The sequence below is a fragment of the Astyanax mexicanus genome, chromosome 1, assembly GCF_023375975.1.
Source record: "Astyanax mexicanus isolate ESR-SI-001 chromosome 1, AstMex3_surface, whole genome shotgun sequence".
Taxonomy (NCBI): Eukaryota; Metazoa; Chordata; class Actinopteri; order Characiformes; family Acestrorhamphidae; genus Astyanax; species Astyanax mexicanus.
The window spans coordinates 123,286,302-123,308,423 of record NC_064408.1 but is presented as its reverse complement, the minus strand read 5'-3'; the positions used below and the strand labels follow the sequence as shown (position 1 = coordinate 123,308,423).

The 22,122-nt window shown below is 38.6% G+C and overlaps 1 protein-coding gene across 10 annotated transcripts in view; it reads left to right on the top strand.

Annotated features, from left to right (window-relative positions):
* Nucleotides 1-22,122, top strand: part of LOC107197168 (NACHT, LRR and PYD domains-containing protein 14-like) — a 412,286-nt gene that overhangs the window by 247,245 nt on the left and 142,919 nt on the right. For 3 of the 10 annotated variants that reach the window (XM_049468098.1, XM_049468122.1, XM_049468118.1), the window contains 2 exons: nt 161-268; nt 1,903-2,016. The exons of 4 other annotated variants lie outside the window; for them this stretch is intronic. In XM_049468098.1, coding sequence (XP_049324055.1) covers nt 161-268; nt 1,903-2,016 — 222 coding nt within the window. Of the gene's footprint in view, nt 1-160; nt 269-427; nt 516-1,902; nt 2,017-22,122 lie in introns of those variants that run through there. 3 more of the 10 variants (XM_049468133.1, XM_049468099.1, XM_049468128.1) reach the window with 3 other exon arrangements.

Genomic DNA, 22,122 nt, shown 5'->3' with positions numbered 1-22,122 from the left:
TATTTATTGTGCAAGCGTTTTTTAGTTGGGGGCAGCTGACAGAAATCTTTGGTATGATTTTAAAGAAGTTAGTCTGAAACCTGTGATTAAGTTTTAGTAAAGGAAGTCATTACTCCATACTTTACTCTCATCGAGGATTATCATGAAGATCTGTTTACAGGGAGAAGAGAGCAGCATCTCCAGCCCCCAGTGGAGTGTCTATGAAGAGTGATTGGTCCATGTGGGAACCTCCAGTGTTCAGCAGTGGAGGAGGAAGCTCTGGGTCTCGGTACATCACTGCACTAAACTACTTTTCTGTTCTGAGAGTGAAGCTCTTCAGTTCCTGATCTTTATTAAAGATGTGCTGTGTGTTGGAGTTCACTGTGTAAATGCTGGAGTTTCACTGTGTTTAATGTTAACAGAACTGAAACCCAGAGAGTAGCTTCTCCAGAGCCCAGCTGTGTGTCTATGAAGAGTGACCGGTCCATGGAGGATCATCCTTATTTCAGCAGTGATGATATGACCTCTGACCCACAGTAAAACATTAAAGCCTTTTTACCTATTATTACTGTAATTTACCATGTTAATGCATATAACAGACACACACACACACACACACACACAGGAGGTCAGTTTCTATGTATGTAATGATCAGTGTACACAGCTGGGTGTGATGGGGTGGCGGGATTTAGATTAGACTGACTGATCTGAACAATGAGAGTAAATTACAATATCAGCAAGAGATTGGAGATTTTCACATATATCAATATTAGGGGTGTGTGAAACTGAATATTTAGAATTATTTAAAAATGTATTTTATTGTACTAGCCCGAGCTTCGTAAAGGATACTAATTGCTTACAAAACATGTTAATGGAAACAATATATTTAATGTTTAATTCCTCGAAACAAACAACCATTGAACTTACCAGTTCACATGTCGAACAGTGCATGTGTGTAAACTAGGTAACATAAGATTTTCTTGAGTTTTTAATAATAGGTATTTTAATGTAAGTAAAGTATTAGCGTGAGTGTTAGATTGGATATATTAAATTATGTTTATATCAGTGGTATCAAGCAAATAAAAATGTTCCCTGGTGTTGTTTTTTCCCTTAGGAACAATTATTGTGCAGTGTGTTGTGTCTGGCAGACTAAATAATTTTTTGCTTTGTTGCTGATGTCAGTATAAATAAGAATAAATTAATGTGCTGAGTAACTGATTTTAACCGAAAGCTTTAATGACGGAAAGAAACACTAGTGTAGCTCCATATTTCACCTTCAACAACCTGAAAAGAGGAAATGGGCCATCAGTTCTTTGTGTGGGTTTATGTGTGTGTATGAGAAGGGGTGGAAAGAAACGAATTACATTTACTCACGTTACTGTAATTGAGTAGATTTTATTAGTAATTTGTAATTTTTAAAGTAGTTTTTAGAATAGGTAATTTTACTTTTACTCAAGTACATTTTGACACAAGTAATTTACTTCGCTACATTGGAAAAACTCCCCGTTACAGAGTAAAAAAAGCTGGGGAAAAAAACTGTCTGAACTAAAAAAAAAAATATTAGCATAAAAAATGCTTAAATTAAATTAAAATATCGTTGTTACTCATATTTAATTCCGGCAACATAAAAACAAACAAACAGATAAATCCCGCCATCTGGAAAGCTTGTGGTTGGAAAACAAGTATAAACATATACCATTCAGACCCTCTATTGGCTTGTATTTGATGCATGACCTGCACCTCACGTCAAACTACAGAAGTGCGCCAGTGAGAAAGTTGGTAGGAAGACCCCAGTTATGCGTCTCCAGCTGCAGCGAGGGGCTGCAGCTGAAGCTCTTCAGTTCCTGATCTTTATTAAAGATGTGCTGTGTGTTGGAGTTCACTGTGTAAATGCTGAAGTTTCACTTTGTTTAATGTTAACAGAACTGAAACCCAGAGAGGAGCTTCTCCAGAACCCAGCTGTGTTTCTATGAAGAGTGACCGGTCCATGGAGGATCATCCTTATTTCAGCAGTGATGATATGACCTCTGACCCACAGTAAAACATTAAAGCCTTTTTACCTATTATTACTGTAATTTACCATGTTAATGCATATAACAGACACACACACGCACACACAGGAGGTCAGTTTCTATGTATGTAATGATCAGTATACACAGCTGGGTGTGATGGGGTGGCGGGATTTAGATTAGACTGACTGATCTGAACAATGAGAGTAAATTACAATATCAGCAAGAGATTGGAGATTTTCACATATATCAATATTAGGGGTGTGTGAAACTGAATATTTAGAATTATTTAAAAATGTATTTTATTGTACTAGCCCGAGCTTCATAAAGAATACTAATTGCTTACAAAACATGTTAATGGAACCAATATATTTATTGTTTAATTCCTCGAAACAAACCACCATTGAACTCACCAGTTCACATGTCGAACAGTGCATGTGTGTAAACTAGGTAATGGTTGGATGCAAAAACAACTGTTTTCGGATGCGATGCAGCTCAGCATCTAATTAGAAAAAGCATATTGAGGTAAACGGAATGTTTCTTACAGTTATATGTTGATAAGATATTGTAGTAACCTAGTGATGCACTAATGGTGAATTTGTTATGTTTGCCGTGGTTTGGTACACTCCAAGACATGCCATGGTTAGCTTGATAGGTGTAGGCTATGATTCAGTGTTGTAAGTTCGTTTGGAGAGCGTGTGTGAGCTTTTCATTTTATGAGTTAAGAGTGGGTAAACTAGGTTCAAAAAATAAAAATCCATCTCAGGATTTTGCTCCCATTGCCTGGCTGGTTTTGGAGCTAGTTTAACCTAATCCCTGGGATGGATTTTTAATTTCTGGACATGGATTACCCACCTTTAGCTGCATGTGAGTTTGGCTCATCCTTAAAGAACCATTCTAGGTTCCAAGCTGAGCTAAGAGAGCGTTAAGAGTAGACAACACTGGCATCAAAGCAAAAGCTTCTACTGTGTTTATGAATAATTATAGGCTCAACACACAATATGCCATATATTGAAGCTGAGCATCTCTGGGTTTCAGTTGTCTAGCCTATTTAGCTGCATTTCCTTTTAGAAAATAAACATTTACGGCAAAATATGCCTATTTATTAAAATATTACTTATAATTTGCATATTTGCTTTTCTTACGTACGTCCATATTTGATCCAATGCGGACATGTTATACATCATTCATACCACCTGACTCTCAGGATTACAGAAGTGCAAACCATTTCACTGTACAGTTCCTGAATTAGAGCCTAAAGAGTGCGTTAGACTGTTTTATACAGTTTTACAGCAGCTTGTGTAATTAATCCCCCTGGGTAACTAAAGGTCACTCAGTCACACACACCCAGCCCCCACCAGTGCTTACCACTCCCTGCTGCTTCAAAATCGCTCCAACCGTCAAAGCAGTGCTTATAATATAGATTTTCATGCCTTATTTAATAAAAGGTTTGGCTGGGTTTACAGCTTACTAATGCACATGCGCAGAATCAACAGAGTCTTCTCTGAAGAAAGACTATCAGCTCTGTTGGCCAATCAGGTGCCGCGTTAGGCGGAGACAGAGCTGGGGAGGGGTCTGTAACCCGACACTGTCACTGAACAGATATATAGAATACAGAAACACATTCTTTACTGCAAAATAAGTTATAAAATTAGTAGTTTTTGTTATTATAAAGTTTCCAGTCCTTTGGAAGTAAGAAAGGAATATCCCAGGAGCAGATCCCTATAATATCTAACCAGTGAAAGAGAGCAGTTTATAATTTTACATGGTGAATGTAAACACCTTGTAGCAAAATAAAGAACTGTAAAAACACTTATATAAACACACGTATAAATATTTCATTTTAAAATTAAAAATTAGAAAATCTGAAAAGCACCTGTATTTTTATTTTCTTGTTTTTACCATATTTTGAATATTACATGTTCAATTGTATATGTTTAAGGGTTTTCAGTTAATTTTGTAATATTAATTGATAAAATTGATAAATTGATTAATCGATCAAAAATTCTCTGAATAATTTAATATAAGGGTAAAAAGGTTTAAAATTTGGGTATGTATTTTCAGGCTGAAATAGTTAAAATTAGGCTTGGAGCTTAAGAGGTTATAAAAAAGGTTTTGTTGACAGAACCGGTGCTCTGACGAGTTATGCTACCCATCAATATGTGCTCCTTTACGGCACTGCACATGCACGGACCAACAGATTTTTTTGTATGACTTCATGTTTTTATTGATAATTCCTTAAGTTTTTATCGAGAACATTAAATAATCTGCTTAAATGTTAATGTAAATATCAGTTAAAGCATAGCAATGGCAAGTTAAAAAATAATAATCAACTGTAAATCTATAAAAATACGGTTTATAGTCACCTATATGACCATAACATTTTAACAGTAAAGGAAAAAATGGATCATTGAAACCTATGCCACTTGTTCTTGAAAATGTTTTATGGGCTGGTCTGAACAAATACTGCCTGAAAGGTCCAAATTATTATGTGGAATAATAGTTCATTTAAAACGATTAAATTTATGATTTGTTGAACTTTTTTATATCAACGAATTAAAAGTAACTATGTAACTTTTACTCAAAGTACTTTTTAAATTGAGTACTTTTTTACTTTTCTCAAGTAGAATTTTAGATGGGTACTTTAACTTGAGTAGAATTTTAGCAAAGTAAAGGTAATTTTACTCAATTACAATTTTCAGTACTTTTTCCACCTCTGTGTATGAGTATGAGAGAAAGACACTTCAGCACAGTGCTGGTGTGTCATCAGTTTGGAGGAAAATTAAACGTGAATTAAAGTAGATGGCTTGATAGGTAGCTTGCTGGATTAGCGTCTGTGCTAACTCCCCACACTGATAAACAGTGCAAGTAACCAAGAGCACACTCACGAGACAAACTTTGGACAACATCATTGACTTGTCACCTGCCAGTGTAATCGCATGGTTAGCCTATGCTAGCTCACTGCATGGTCATTCTCAATGTACACAGTGAGCGTGTGGAGTAAAGCCGTTTTCATTGTTGTTTTTCCTCAGTGATTAGCATACTTGATAACATCATTAACACAGTAATTAATATATTATTGTAGACGATATGTATCACACACCCCTAATCTACATATAGAGACAGTAGCTGGATATGTTAGTACTTTTTCATTGACCTGAATGGAGTGTGTTTGGGACGTGTTGGGTTAGGTGCGAAGGCCTGTTGTGATAATTAAGTTATCAGCTTATTGTACAATAAATTAACATGACCTTGTTTATTTCTTCAACCCTTGATACTTCCTGTAGTGTTTATTTGTGTGTAGTTTAGTGAAGGTGCTGATTTCACCTACTTGATCCGCTCTGTTCTGTCCTCTTTTATCCTGAATTAAATCCACTAAATGCTAGTTCAGAAGTTGCTCTGCTACCGTTTCTAAAATATTATTGAAACTATAGTGCTTATATAAGCAATGAATCGTTTCTCCTAACTGAAAACAAAAAACAACCAAAAAGATTCTCCACTCAAAACTTCATTACACAGAGCACATTAGCAGCATCTGGGGGCCAAAACCACAAAGTCCTTTTTGTTTCGGGTGGAAAAGAAACGTAGTGCTTTAAAAACATGACATTTATTGCTTCTTAAATGGCAGGGAGTAAATTAAATAATTTGTTGTGCGTGTATTTACCATCTCAGTTGCTGGGATGAGTAAATACATCCAAGATTGGGCAAAATGTGTTCTAGTACAATAGATAGAAATGTATTCGGAATAAATAAGAATGTACTTTAAAACATATTTTGTCATACCATAGACTGTGTATAGCTGGACAGAGCATCGTCTCTCAAAAGTGAAGCCACCACAGGTCGGGCGCCCCCTGCTGTTCGGTTGCAGAAAGCTGTATAACCCCACCCATCCCCATAGGTTTCAATGGCAAAACAGACAACTTTCAATCACGTTTTTTTCCAATATACTGTAATTGTAACTTCATTATTTAAATGCAACAGCTAGTGTAACCTCTGTTTATATTGTTACATTTTTATATTCTCACAGAATTAGTTTTTTAAAACGTTATTCATCTCTATTCAAAAAGGTGTGGTCATTGTAAAAGGGCTTGGTTACACCTAGCCGGGGTAGGATCAATGACTGTATGAGTGAGACCATAGACCAGCGTTTCTCAATCTTTTTTCTATCACGACACCCTTTAAAAGTATGCAAAATGCTGGCGCAATACTTCAGGTGAGAACGAGGGGTGTTGCTGGCGGAATATTGTATTTCAGGTGAGAAGGGGGGGGTAATTTACAATTAGCGTGAACCTGCTGACTTGAGTGAAATACTCTACTACACTCACTGCTGAACTACCACTGGATGAAGAAGTTAATGGCTCCGATTCAGAGTTATCTGACTCTGCAGTCTTCTTTTTAAAAAAACGTTTCATGCTAACTTGAGTGCTTCACACAACTCTCGCAGTGCATCGCGTGGGGGGGAAAAACTTTACAGTGTGTCCCAATTTCGGGGCCGCATCCATCGGAGGCTGTTCGAAGGTAGATTACGTCACAGCTGCGCAGTAATACACCGCCTATCTCTGTGGGTCGCATCCTTCAGAGTATGCTGCCTGTGAATTGGGACACACCCCCACATGCGCTGACTCCGGAAAGCAAATATGCACGTGAGGCGCAATATTTTGACGGCACCCCCGATGAACACCCTGGTTGAGAAACACTGCCAGAGACTGTGTATAGCTCTGCGGAGTCAACCCTCAGGGGCGGGGTTATTCAAATGAGTAGGTGGTCTCTCCACAGTCTTTTTCCCTCCTCTAATCTTTACTGCGCAGACTCGGGTTTCAGGATCGCCAACATGGTGGAAGATTTTGGCTTAATTTTCATTGAATGAATGGGAACAGCAACACAGCGTCCATCTTTTTTACAGTCTCTGTGTCACACTGAAAAACGTTCTGGTTGTTTCCTTTCTTAAGCTCTTTTCTCACCTTTAAGAAACATTTTAAAAAGTATTGGTTTAATTCATATTTTAATTAAAGGTCTTTCTTTTATTTTTTAAGTCTGATTTTCTGAAATGCTTTTTTATTAGTAATTGCAGCATATTTTACTGAAACAAAAACTTTTTAGATCAGATAATTTACTATGGATTACAGTGTGGATTTTCTTTTTATCCTCAGTAAGAAGAAAACAAACAAATACAGGGAAAAACTGGACCACATATTTGAGGTTAGTCCTAAACCATATATTTGACGGGGATCTCCCTGGTTTCTTTTAAATTTCTTTTTAATGTCATTTTTATAGTGGAGGGGGGGATTATAATCATACTTTATGCACCCTTAGTTTCTGTAGTATTATAACTCTAATAATGTTAATATTTATGCTATATGATCCTGCCCAGTAAAATAGTGTTTAAATCCTTTTACACACCAAACCATCCATAATTTCTTTCCTTCTCAGATCAGTATCATCATATCTCTCTCTCTGTACTGTAACAGCTTTAGTAATTCTCTGATGTTTGTTCTTAATCAGGAGCTGCAGCAGAAGTTTATCTCTCTAGTGAAGAACGAGCTGAACACATTCAAGAGGCTCCTGAGTCCAGATTACCCAGCATGCTCTGAGAGAGAGTTGGAGGATGATCAGAGAGAGGGGGTGCTGATGATTACACTGCACATCCTGAGGAACATGAAGCAGACAGACCTTGCTAACACACTACAGAGCAGTAAGAGTTTTGGGTCATTACCACAGACATCCCAAGTTGCAAAAGCTGATTTCAGGGAGGTTCCTAAAAAAAACAAGCTGCACACACCAAAGGATAACGAAACTTTAATTTTATATTAATGAATTTTACGTTTTCTGTAATTAAATTTAGAGTATTCAGAGGGGAAAAGAAATGAGTTTTATCCTTTTTCTTTTTGGAAGACCCTGCCTCTGCTTTCCTGCCTATGCTTTTTTTTATTTGAAAAAAATGTACAGTAACAATATCACAATAAATTGCACAACATCAAAAACATTTCATATAATATTACAATAATTATTAATATTGTCTCCGCCATGATCTGCTTTCTCTCACTCTCTTAACAAATCCCGTCCGGGAGGGGGGAAAAACACTGCCCGCCCACACTAAAAACTGATTGGCTGACTCTTTGCAGAGAACAGGCCAATCAGAACCCTCTCTGTTTTCTCTCTCTCCTTCCCACAAGCGATTAGAGAATAAAAATCTGTCGCCTGTGTGCGCGTTTGTGGGGCACTCGTTCTGAATTCCAGGAGATTATATGTGACTCGCGGGCATCAGGGAGCCGCTACCGAAATGTGGGAGACTCCCGCAGCTTCAGGGAGACTTGGTTTGTCTGTAACCATGGGTTCCAGCTTAAAGTGCCAATTTCTGTAAAGTCTCAAAGGGAAAAGCAATAATTAATTGGATTCTGTAAATGTAGGATAATGAATTGCAGCATCAACTGTAGTTGTGCTTTCTGATTTCGACACAATGAATGTCTCAAAAGTAAATACAGCTGCTACAAAACCCCATACTACAGTCTTTATTTTAAATTATTTTATAATGAAGTTGTCTGACACTGGTGTCTCTTCCTCTGTTATCAGAATTAGCCCCAGCAAGTCAACAAAAGCTTAAATCTAATCTGAGGGATAAATATCAGAAAATTAATGAAGGAATCTCAGCCTATGGAAACTCAGCACTTCTAAATGAGATCTACACAGAGCTCTACATCACAGAGGGAGTGGGTGGAGATGTCAATCAGGAACATGAGGTGAAGCAGATTGAAGCTACTTGCAGGAAAAGGAAAACGCAGGAAAAACCAATCAAATGCAATGACATCTTTAAACCCTTACCAGAACAGAACCGGCCCATCAGAACTGTACTGACTAAAGGAGTTGCTGGAATTGGAAAAACAGTCTCAGTGCAAAAGTTCATTCTGGACTGGGCTGAAGGAGAAGTAAATCAAGATGTTCTCTTTATATTTCCACTTCCTTTTAGAGAACTGAATCTGATGAAGGAGAAGAAACTCAGTCTGGTGAATCTTCTTCAGGGCTTTTTCCCAGAAACACAAGATTTAAAACCCAGACATTATAAGAGCTACAAGATCATGTTCATCTTTGATGGTCTGGATGAGTGTCGCCTGCCGCTGGATTTCCAGAACAATGAGAATTTGGTAGATATAGAAGAGCAAACCTCAGTGGATGTTCTGCTGACGAATCTCATCAAGGGGAATCTGCTTCCCTCTGCTCTCCTCTGGATCACCTCTCGACCAGCAGCGGTCAGTCAGATTCCTCCTCAGTGTGTAGATCAGGTAACAGAAGTGCAGGGTTTCAGTGACCCTCAGAAACAGGAGTACTTCAGTAAGAGGATCCAGAATCAGGACCTGGCCAACAAAGTCTTCACCCACATCAGGTCTTCAAGAAGCCTCTACATCATGTGCCACATACCGGTCTTCTGCTGGATTACAGCCACTGTTCTAGAGAGAATGCTGAGTGAAGCTGAGAGTGGAGAAATCCCCAAAACCCTGACGCAGATGTTCACACACTTCCTGATCTTTCAGATCAAACACAAGAGCCAGAAGTACAGTGGGAAAAGTGACCCTGATCCTCAGCAGACTAGAGAAAGTATTCTTGCTCTGGGGAAACTGGCGTTCCAGCAGCTGGAGAAAGGAAACCTGATCTTCTATGAGGAAGATCTAAGAGAGAGTGGCATTGATATTAGAGAGGTATCAGTGTACTCAGGAGTGTGTACCCAGATCTTCAGGGAGGAACATGAGCTGCACCTGGGGAAGGTGTTCAGCTTTGTACATCTGAGCGTTCAGGAGTTCCTTGCTGCTTTATATGCGTTTCTCAACAGAAAAATTCCAAAAGAAAAGTCCACAGAACAACAAAGCAGTAAAGTCTTCAAACATATCAGCAGGCCAACGATGACTGACTTCCTCAGCAGTGCTGTAGACCGAGCCTTACAGAGTGAGAGTGGACACCTGGACCTGTTCCTTCGTTTTCTTCTGGGTCTCTCACTGGATTCTAATCAGACTCTATTACGAGTCATGTTGACACCGACAGAGAGAAGCTCTCACAGCAGTGAGAAAACAGTCAATTACATTAAAAAGAAGATTGAGCAGAACTCCTCTCCAGAGAAATCTATTAATCTGTTCCACTGTCTGAATGAACTAAATGATCATTCTCTAGTACAGGAAGTGCAGAAATACCTGTGGGGAGGTGGTGGCCATGGGGCCAGACTCTCTCCTGGTCAGTGGTCAGCTCTGGCTTTTGTGTTGGTGAACTCAGAAGAAGAGCTGGATGAGTTTGACCTCAGTAAATATCATCCATCAGAGGAGTGCCTTCTGAGGCTGCTGCCAGTAGTTAAAATATCCAGAAGAGCTGTGTGAGTATTTTCTTATTCAGGTCTTTACACAGTTTTTAAGGAACTGCTAATATTTAAAACATTCACATCATTCACATTGTTACACATTGAATTTTCCTGTGTGTGTAATAATAAACACGTTAATCTAAACAGTCCAGAGAATTTAGAAAGGTCCGATCAGATACAGTCTGGGCAACATTTGTGTTCTGTGTGTTTTAAGATAAACAAATGGATATCCTCTGCAGATACACTTTAAAGTAGTGCTGGGTAATTTGACAAAAAATCATATCAGTAGGCTTGAGAGTAATGTTAAACAATACAACATGATGACAATTTCATATAGAACATAAAGTTTAAATACCAGCATTTATTTGTAACATCACAATCTGCACCTTTGAATACTCAATATCTAACTGCACATCCCAGTACAGTTCAAGCTGTTGCTGTTCCTGTGAGGCATTACTTATTTTCATAGCACTTTTCAGTCAGAGAACATAGAAGATACAGAAACAAACAGTTTGCACCACTAAAAAGATTAAAAGTAAAGAGCAACATCTTACATATAGGCATCAAGTTAGACATAAGGGAGGTCATAGGCAAGAGAGAAGAGGTGAGTCTTAAATTAGATTTGAACATAGAGAGAGGGAGATTGTTTGATCACAGATGGGAGGGAGTTCCAAAGTTGAGGAACGAGTCTGGAGAAAGTCAGGTCGCCAAAGCTATGAAGTGTCGAAGATGGTACATTTAGAAGTCCACCAGTGGAAGAGCTAAGAGACAGATAGGGAGGTGCCACATTGTTTAAAGCTTAGTAGGTGAGCAGGAGAATTTTTAACTGAATCTGTTATTTAACAGGGAGCCACTTAAGATCTTAAGTGGCAGGATCTTAAGATCCTGGAGAACAGGTGTAATATGTTCATTAGTGCAGTTGCAAGTGAGAAGCTGAGCAGCACAGTCTTGGACAATTTGAATAATTTGAAGCAGACTGAAAAAGGGATCTCTGAATCTTTGCTATATTGCACAGAAGGAAGAATAACCAAGTATATGTGGGCTGAAAATGACAGAGCGGGATAGAGTAGGACATTCAGATTGTGAACCAGGGTAGAGGGGGGGATCTGTACATCATCAATGTAAAGAGAGAGAGGGAGTTTTAATCAGGACTGACTAGGTGCCAATCCGAATGAGCTCAGTCTTTTTGCTGTTAAACTTGAGGAAATTTTGCTTTATCCAGTTTTTCATCTTTAGACAATTTTCTATATGTGCAATGTTTATCTCTATAGATGTTGGTGGAGCTTAATGTGGAGGAGTGGTGTAAGCTGTGCAACCTTAGCATTCATTTTGTCCATTAAAGCTTCAGTTTACAAGATTCCTCATGTTTGATGCTAAATCTTTATGTTAATCTTTTCTAACTTAAAAAAATCTGAACAACTGTAATATTTTTAATTAAATAATTAAGGTTCTGTTATTTTTGCCTGTCACCACAATACACAATTATTTTGTCTATCTTCAAAACATTTAGCAATGTACCTAATTTGTTTGTATTAATCATGGGTTAAAAAAATTGATTAATTGCAATTATTCTCAGAATATTATTGGTAATAAACGGCTATGTTTTCCCTCAAATGTCACCACCTCTTTGAATATATCAATTTTTGCAATATATTTCTAAGCTCTACTCTAAAGTATTATAACTAATTGTTTGCTTTAACAGATACCTGAACTTAATAATCTCGAAATATAATGAATATTTAAGTTTCAAGGGGTGGAAAGTAAAATTATAAGTAAATTCATTATATACATTAAACATTAAAGTTTTGTTAAACTTTTTCTTTGTTTATTTTAATTCTTTATAATCTGTCCCAGAGGTTTTTGGTGAGCCACATGCCCACGCTGATCACAGTAACTTGAAGATCTCTGCATGTTTACTTTTTCTGTATAAAGATACACCAGTACATCAGACAATATATTTTATAGTTTACTCTTTGTTTATCCAGTCAAATATTCTTCTTTGAGTTTATTGTAAAATCTGGTGTTTATTCTTGTTTTTAGACTTGCTTCATGTAATCTTGGAGTAAATATGTGTGAAACTCTAGGATCAGTTATAAACCTGGAAAACTCCTGCCTGGAAGAGCTGGACCTCAGTAACAATGACCTGCAGGATTCAGCAGTGGAGCTGCTTTCTGCTGGACTGAAAAGTTCACACTGTAAACTGCAGATTCTCAGGTCAGTGTTTGTGATTTTTTTATTTGAAATTATTATGTCTGTCAACGGTAATGTATGTGATCAATTTGGAATTAGTAATGTGTTATTATTTTTTAAATGCAAATTGAATACGCATCCGTAATCTGCCCTGCTGGGATTAATCAAATAAAATGTTCTAATCAGTTGACACCATTAGAAATGATCATGAATAGCTTTCATGGGTTTCATGAATGGGTGAATATAGATATTTTCAGATTTTGTAGTGTTATTTGTAGGAAAGAGTCTGTTAAATATCAAAGTTCATTATCTTCTTTAGTCTTCCATGTTAGCTTTCTTTCTTTCTTGTTTTTTTTCCTCACTTACTCATATATGCTCTTTCTCTGTTTGCAGATTATCTGGTTGTATGATCACAGAGAAAGGCTGTTATTTTCTGGCTTCAGCTCTGATTTTAAACCCCTCCCACCTGAAAGAGCTGGACCTGACCTACAACCACCCAGGAGAGTCAGGAGTGAAGCTGCTTTCTGCCAGACTGGAGGATCCACACTGCAAACTTGAGAAACTCAGGTAGGCCTGAATTAATAATTATGTCAACTTTTTGTAAGATAAATAACCATGATGTTTACCCCACTCAGAGAACACTTTCCTGTTTGTGCGCTGTGCCTCATGGGGAAGCAGTGTGTTGTGAAAGTTTGGGGTTAATTCTGTGAAAAAATTGCATTGTGGGACTTGTAGTTAATCTAGTTGTATTCACCAAGTACAATAATCTCTTTATGGTAAAAATAATCTTCATTTTTTATAATCTTTCTCGGGCCCTAACCTACACCAATCTTACACCACACCAAAAGTCTTCACTCCTTCCAGCTACATCATTGAAACAGCAACCGTGTTTTCAAATATATCTACTCCAATGAAAAGCATTGGATGCAGTCAATTAGCTTTTTTTTTGGATCCCCAAAATGTGTACTGTTCCTTTCATTATGATAGCAAATACACACTGACATGCCCAAAATCAAGCTGCATGGTGCGCAGCTAATGGCTCACCTACGGATCAGTAAAATAGGGCCTTTAGTTTCTGAGGAGGTCCCATTATTGTGATTAAGTTGGTATGTTGGCTTTATTAAAAAAACTAAAACAAATTAACAAACAATAAGCACATACTGACCCAAACTGTGATTTGAAAGTGGAAATGTGTGGAAAAACACAGTACAACCAACAAGAACAATAGCGCTCTATATCATTTATATAGCAATTAAAACCTGGTATCTTACAAAAAGCACTAATTGATTTTACACACTGATCTGGTTTAATGTGTGCAGTATAAATATGCTTGCATTTCCACTTCTATGGATGCTGATTTACATAAGGAAACACATTTCTTTAAACAACGGTCTTTTTATTTTCATAATATATACAAGGACTTGAGAAAACAAACAAGAAAAGAAGGCTGAGGAAAAATGAAGAGTAATAAAAAAGGGGGACCCTCCCCCCAAAAAAAACTAAACACAAAACAAGTCTCCAGTCTTAATCCTCCTTGCCACACTGCATCAATCTTGAACTTGTCTTTTTACTAAGTAAACAGATAATATATAAATATAGACAAGATTATGTAATCACATTTACTTGTTAAAAAGGCAAAAGGTAAAAAAAGTGTATAAATAAATAGACAAATTTAAATCACAGTGTAATATTATACATTAAAATAGCTTCCAAACTGGGTCATTATCAGCCAACAAATCCATAGTGTCTAGATAAATCAAAACAGGTTGCCAGATACTGTTAATTTTACCACTATAGCTGGCCAAAGTGTAAAAAAAAATTCTGATACCAAAAACTGCATCATGTCTTTCATCCATTTTTTTTAAGTAGGAGGGTTTTTCTCTTTCCTCTTAAGTATTATAAGCTGTCTTACCAGTGAAGTGGCAAAAACATCCACTTTTTTGCCAGATTTTGCCAGATAAAGCTTCTTAAAGGGTCAACCCAAATATTGCTGCTATAGGGGAAGGCTGGATCAGCTGCTTAAAAAATCCTGAGAAAAAAGTCTAAGACAGAATTCCTAAAGACAGACAATTTTGGACAAAATGAAAACAAGAGTTACTATTTGACATCTGTCACATACTGGAATCATACTTTGAACAAATTTGGCCAGCCTGTCCCTAGTCCAGTGTAAACGATTAAGTATTTTAAACTGACTTATAATGTGTTTTAAACATATTAATGAGGAATGTATATTATCTAACACAGTGGACATACTAATAAGAAGTTCCTCCTTCCATTGTTGATTTAGTACATATAAGTGTTTTAGATCAAATTAATACAATGTTAGATATATAGTTCCAATTGCATTTGTTTTCTGTGGACAAACATTCAAAATCATATCTACAAAAATACAAAGATAAGGAAGGGAATTGAGAACAGTTTGTGGACACGAAACTACATAGCTGCAAATACTTGAAACATTAGCTTGTGGGATGTTTAATTTTGAGTTGCTCAAAAGATACTTTTGTTAATAAAGAAATCCTTAAGGATATTAACCCATTTTTCTGTCCACATTGTGTTGTATTTTTTCTTGATGCTGAATTCTGTCTTCTCAACCAGACATCTAGATTTCTCTAAATGGGTCAGTGAAGAGAACATAAGATCTTCTTGAGGTCTTCTGTTCAACAACGTACCAGTTCTTGTAGATGTAGATTGCAGAAGAAAGGAGTCTAAGAGACTGTCAGTGCAGGAAGATGTTACAGCTTTATTTAGATATTGTCCAAAGCATGGCCCCACCTTATGGCTATCCAGCTTCACACTCCCTCAGCCTCTCCCAACCAGACTCTCAGCCAGACCCCCTCTCACCCTCCAACCCCTGAACCACAGAGAATATACTCTTTGGCGGGGGGGAGGAGTAGGTGTTTACGATGTTTATGTTTTTGCGATCAACAATGTATAGTACCAGCTTGTGTGACTCAGCACCAAACACAGGTGTCCTCCCCTGTTAAGGAGTTTGACCTTTAAACCTTCAAGAAAGGTTATCTTATTAGCTTAACTCCAGAGCAGCACTCACACTGGAAATGTTTAGACTGGCAAATTGACATTGTAATTTAAAAATTATATTCTACAAGTTCAAAGGCCTTATTAATTGTAGAGGGAGTAAATAGGCTATTATTTATTATACAGCTATATATAGAAAGTTCATTAAAAAGTTCATTGTAAAAAGTTATTTGAAACTGCTTCAAAATTGTCAGGGACTGTTTCACTACCATGCTCACAAAATAACTACATTATATTATATTACATTACATTACATTTGGCAGACACTTTTGTCCAAAGCGACTCACAATAGTTAAAGGTAAAAATAACTTTAGACAGGGCCTAAAAGGGTCAAATGGGAATAATTGGATGGAGGAGTGAAGGAGGGGAAGAAGGAAATGAGGTTAGAAGTAGAGCTGGGCGATTAATCAATTTTATCAGTGGATAAAGAGTGGGCTGAGGACAGCGGTCCTTTTTTCCAGGCAGTGTATAATGTAGCGGCCCACTGAGTTTGCAACTGTCTGTGTCTTGACAAAAGGGACATTTTTATTGATTAATATTGCAGTTACTCTGAATTGTGGTTTGATTGACCAATCCACCCCCCAAAGCCTAAGGTGACCCATTGTACATAAACGTGTTTCTTGAATGAAAGCAATCCCTACATTTAGGTGCTTTAAATGTTCCACTGACATTCCAGCTTGTGAACGATACTTGGCAACCTGTGTTCGATGTTTTACATGTGACCATTTTGATTAGTTAAAATCATTATACCATTTAAACTTAGTGAACCTATAAACATAGAAATATAGAACCTGTAAATATATATAAGACATTTCTTACCAATATTCCTGTTTTGAAAGATACAAAATTCTGATGACATGTAGTGCAGCTGGCTTCCCACCCCTTTCACTATTTTTAATGAAATGACCACAATCTCTCTGAGAAAAAACAAATCCACTCATGTTAGTGCTTATTATATTTATAATAATAATAGGGCCATTACACTGCATGAGTGACATTACTGTTAGAGCCATAAATAAGATTTTATTTTTGTTTTATTTGTTTTTGAGTATTTTGTAATATTTGTATTATTTCATGAAGGTAATCCTAATGCCAGTGGAACTGTAAATTTATTACAGGACTCTTATTTTGATAGTGAGCAAAAGGATGCTCTTGAGCTGGTAGAGCACTAGCTGATTTAGTGAAGGATTGGAGAGCACGGATTCACACAGTTTTTTGACCGTGCTTACTGTGTTTGGAATTATTGAAAGGAAACTGTAAAAAAGAAGATTTTTGATTTACATTTTTCTTATATAAAGACTCTTTTTTTGTTGAACTCACAGTTTCACGCGTCCATTACTTTTCTGAGTGCTCTTAAATCCTGAATGACACAGATACTGGATCTGCTGCCATAACATTAGTCAAAAAACTTGGATCAATACAAGAAGAAGGACATTCAGCTGGGAAAAAATATAGAACGTGGATGAAGCTGAGTTTTGGTGAGAGTAAAGGAGCCATTCTCAACATTCTTGGTGTTAAGTAAGTACAGCTTTCCTGCGAACAGAAGCTAACACTGCTGATGGTGCTGTAAAGGAGCTTAGCCCAGTATATGCTTGCTCATACTGCCTAAATTGGACGTTTGGACCTTCATTTAAGAATAATTATTGGATGAAGATGCTGAGGAAACCACTGAAGGTCATTTGTAAAGTGTTTTGAGTTACTCAGACGTGTTTGAAAGTTCATTTGAAAATTTTGCTTAGTCATTGCATAGTTCCAAGATGGCTGATGAACAGTTGATTGATGCAGCAGGTGGCATGCCCCTTGCAATTGACCACAAGAGGGAGCCCAAGTATACACAAAAGGCACTTGAGGAGAAGCTTCATAGGCTCCTAGGTCAAAGAAAAACGAAAATGGCTCAGATTACTGCAAAAATGAAGGAAATTGATAACATGAAAATAAAAGGGGATCATGTTAACAAAGTGGAAACAGAAATACAGCAGGGGTTTACCAAGCTGTATGAAGAATTAATCATGCTCAATAACAACGTTGTGCAGATGCTACCATCTGATGAAGCAAGTGCAGATCAGTTTAACTGGTATGAGCCAAAGTCAGCTGTCATTAAGGGGTTTGTGCTTGAAACAAAAAAGTGGATAAAAGAGCAAAGAGCTATACAGGAGGAGGAAGAGGTAACTCCACATGATAGTGTCTCAGTGGTGGCTCAACGCAGTCGAAAAGGCAAGAGTAGAACTGGTTCCAGTACTGGTAGTTCTTCAGTTGTGTCATGCACAAGCTCTGTGGCACGCATGAAAGAAGAAGCAAAAAGAGCAGCTCTTTTAGCGCAAGCCGAATCATTAAAAAGGAAGAAGGTTATACAGCTGCAAGAAGCCAACTTAAGAGCAGAGATGGAACAGTTGGAGTTAGAAACTGCAATTGCAGCATCTACTGCTAAGCTGAAGGTGTTTGAGAGTCATGAAAGCCCTCGGGATGCTATGAATGAATATGTGACGTCCAGATTGCCAAGTACAGATGTTCGCAGCCAAACACAAGGGGATAATGGTTCTCTAGCTGAATCCCATGCAGATATATCTAGTGCTAGCTCTGTGCGTGAAGATCCTACTCCTGACACTACAACTAGAAATATGGATCATGCACTTCTTGCAAATCATCAGTTGTCTACAGGCAGAGCCTCACCTGACGAACCCATGCCTACAGGAGACCAGATTTACGAAGTGATGCGACATCAGAATATTATAACTGAGATGTTGGTCAAGCAGCAAGATCTGTCTCTGTTACCCAAAAGGGACATTCCTGTCTTCTCTGGTGATCCGCTCACCTATAGATCGTTTCTCAGAGCCTTTGATAATGCTATTGACAGCAAAACGCAGAGTTCTAGAGACAAACTATTCTTCCTGGAACAGTATACAAGTAGAGAGCCGCAAGATCTAGTGAGAAGCTGTGAACACATGCCTCCAGAGAAAGGCTACAGAGAAGCTAGGCTATTACTTCATCAGCAATATGGTGATGAGTTGAAAATAGCAATGGCATATATTGAGAAAGCCTTGAAGTGGCCACAGATAAAGGCAGAAGATGCTAAGGGCTTGAATGCCTATGCTCTCTTCTTGATTGGTTGCAGAAACACCATGCAGGATATTGACTACATGGATGAAATGGATAACCCGACGAACATGAGAGCCGTACTGTCCAAACTTCCTTACAAGATGAGGGAGAAATGGAAACATGTGGCATTTGAAATATTGGAGAACAGAAAAAGAAGAGCTAAGTTTGCCGACTTAGAGAAACAAGCCAAGATTGCCATTGATCCTTTATTTGGCGATCTTCAGGCAGCCAGTGTTTCAGTTAGACAAAGGGAAACAGGTACGTTTGTCAAGAAAGACAAAGGAAACACCACAAAGAGTAGCAATTTTGTTATAAGCATTGACACAGACAAACAAAAATTGGTGCAGTCAAACCAAGGTGCAAAGACAGACCAGGCTAAATCCAAGCCAGATACATGTGTGTACTGTGAAAGGAACCACAGTGTGGAAAAGTGTGAGATGTTAAAGAAGCAGGTACACAAGGATAAGATAGACTTTTTGAAGTCTAAAGGTCTCTGTTTCGGATGCCTTATGCAAGGTCACCTAAGTAAAGATTGCACCAGGAAATTGACCTGCCAGGTATGCTCACGGAAACATCCAAGCATTCTACATGTGCAGAAGGATGAAATGGCTTCAGCCAAGAAAGATGAAAAAAGCACACCTGAAACCCAGCCCACTAGTGCTGTAAAACAGGAGACATGTGGATACACTGGGGCCGGAAGTAAGGCATGTGTTTTGGCTATTGTTCCTGTAAGGCTCAAGTCCAAGAAAGGTACACAGACAGTGGAGACTTATGCCTTCATTGATTCAGGCAGTTCAGCGACTTTTTGTACGGAGAAGATAATGAGAATGCTGAACCTTAGAGGCAGGAAGACGGAGATCTTGCTCCGAACTATGGGACAGGAGAAGCTTGTCCATAGCCATATCCTATCAGACCTGGAAGTTGCTGGACTTGAAGAGAACCAGTACATTGACTTGCCTTCTGTGTTCACACAGCCTGATATTCCTGTGCATAAGGAAAATATTCCCCAACAGAAAGACATCCAGAGGTGGACTTATCTGGAAGAGGTACGACTACCAAGCATCAATGCAGAGATTGGCCTTTTGATTGGCGCTAATGCTCACAAGGCAATAGAACCATGGCAAGTCATCAATAGCCAAGGTGATGGTCCATACGCAGTAAGAACTGCGATTGGATGGATTGTCAATGGTCCCATCAGAAGAGAGGATCATCTTCAGGACACAGATGAAGGATTGCAGGGTTTCACTGTCAACAGGATATCTGTGGCAAGGATTGAAGATTTGTTAACCCAGCACTTTAACTCTGATTTCTCAGAGCGCAGCTGTGAGGACAGAATAGAGATGTCACAAGATGATCGGCAGTTCATGAAAGATGTGGAACAGTCCTGTCAGTTCATTGATGGGCATTACTGTATCAGTCTTCCATTCAAGAACAGGCCTGTGAAAATGCCCAATAATCGCAGTCATGCAGAACAAAGAGCAATCAACCTTAAAAAGAAATTCTATAAGAACTCAGAATTCTACACCGACTACAAGGCCTTCATGCAGGACATCATAGCAAAGGGCTACGCAGAAAAGGTACGTGTGGAAAGTCGCCAGTGCAAGGAAGGAGAGGTTTGGTATATCCCACACCATGGGGTGTACCACCCTAAAAAGAAGAAAATGAGAGTTGTCTTCGACTGCACAGCGACCTATCAAGGTGTTTCATTGAATAACCAGTTATTCCAAGGGCCTGATCTCACTAATACCTTAATTGGAGTGTTGACAAGGTTTAGAGAGGAGTCTGTTGCAATGATGGCCGACATTGAGGCAATGTTTTACCAGATCAGGGTACCTCCCAAGGACTCTGACTTTCTACGTTTCCTCTGGTGGCCAGACGGTGACTTGAACAGACCACTTCAAGAGTACAGAATGACTGTACACATCTTTGGAGCTACTTCCTCCCCAAGCTGTGCTTGTTTTGCGTTGCGGAAGACAGCTGAGGACAGAAGAAGTGAGACAACAGCTGAAGCTGCAAAAACAATTGAGAGAAATTTTTACATCGATGATTGTTTGACAGCTGTAGCTTCTGAAGAACAAGCCATATCACTTTCAAAGTCTCTGAAGGCTTTATGCTTAAGAGGTGGATTTAACCTGACAAAATGGGTTAGCAACAGCAGACATGTCTTGTCATGTATTCCTGAGAATGAGAGAGCTGCAGAGGTGAGGGACTTAGACTTGAGCAAAGACACTCTGCCAACAGAAAGAGCCTTAGGAGTACAGTGGTGTACGGAGTCGGACACCTTCAGGTTCAGAGTGAATGTACCAGAAAGACCAACCACTAGAAGAGGAATACTCTCAATAGTGAACTCTGTCTATGACCCTCTGGGCCTAGTTGCTCCATGTATCCTCCCGGTCAAACTGATTTTGAGAGAACTTTGTCAAGAGAAATTGAGCTGGGATGAGGAAATCAATGAAAGGCATTCACAAAGGTGGCGGCAGTGGCTTTCAGAGCTGCAGGAGTTGTCCAGCTTCCAGGTGGACAGGTGTGTCAAGCCAGTAGACTTTGGTCCCACTCCTAAAGCTCAGATACACAATTTCTCAGATGCAAGTGATAGCGGATATGGTACAACTTCCTACATTCTGCTAACCAATGAGGATGGAAAGAAGTGCTGCACACTGCTTATGTCTAAATCCAGAGTGGCACCTCTGAAGAAAGTAACAGTCCCCAGGATGGAGCTGACTGCTGCAGTCATAGCAGTGAAAGTGGACAAACTGTTAAGACGGGAAATGAAGACCACACTTGAAGAGTCTGTTTTTTGGACAGACAGTCTGACTGTACTTAGGTACATTGAGAATGATGCTTCACGCTACAAGACCTTTGTGGCTAATCGAGTTGCATTCATCAGGGAAGCTACTTTACCATCTCAGTGGAGATATGTAAATAGTTCACTCAATCCAGCCGATGTAGCTTCAAGAGGTATGAGGTTTACCTCACTCACCAAGAATGACACTTGGATTCATGGTCCACATTTTCTTTGTGAAGATGAGCATGAGTGGCCTACAAGACCTGACATACACAACACCATGGATGATGATAGTGAAATCAGAAAGACAACCTTAGTCAGTCTAGTCAGCACAACCAAAATTGCATCCATGACGACATTGGTTGACTACTACTCTGACTGGCATAGATTGAAGAAAGCAGTTGCATGGATGCTCCGTTTGAAAGAGTTGCTTCACTACTTTGCCAACAAGAGAAAGGAATGTGAAGCTGCTGTTGTTCTGACTGAAACGGATAAAAGAAAACAGAATGTGAAAGTTCAAGAAGAAATGAAAAAATTGAGACAGTCAGTGGACATGAAACCTTTATCAGTGCAAGATTTGGAGGATGCAGAACTGGTGTTGATATGTCACAGTCAAAGGGAGATGTTTCCAGAGGAGTTAGCCTCACTCCAAGAAAAAGGTTCCAGAGTGAAGAAGTCTAGTCCAC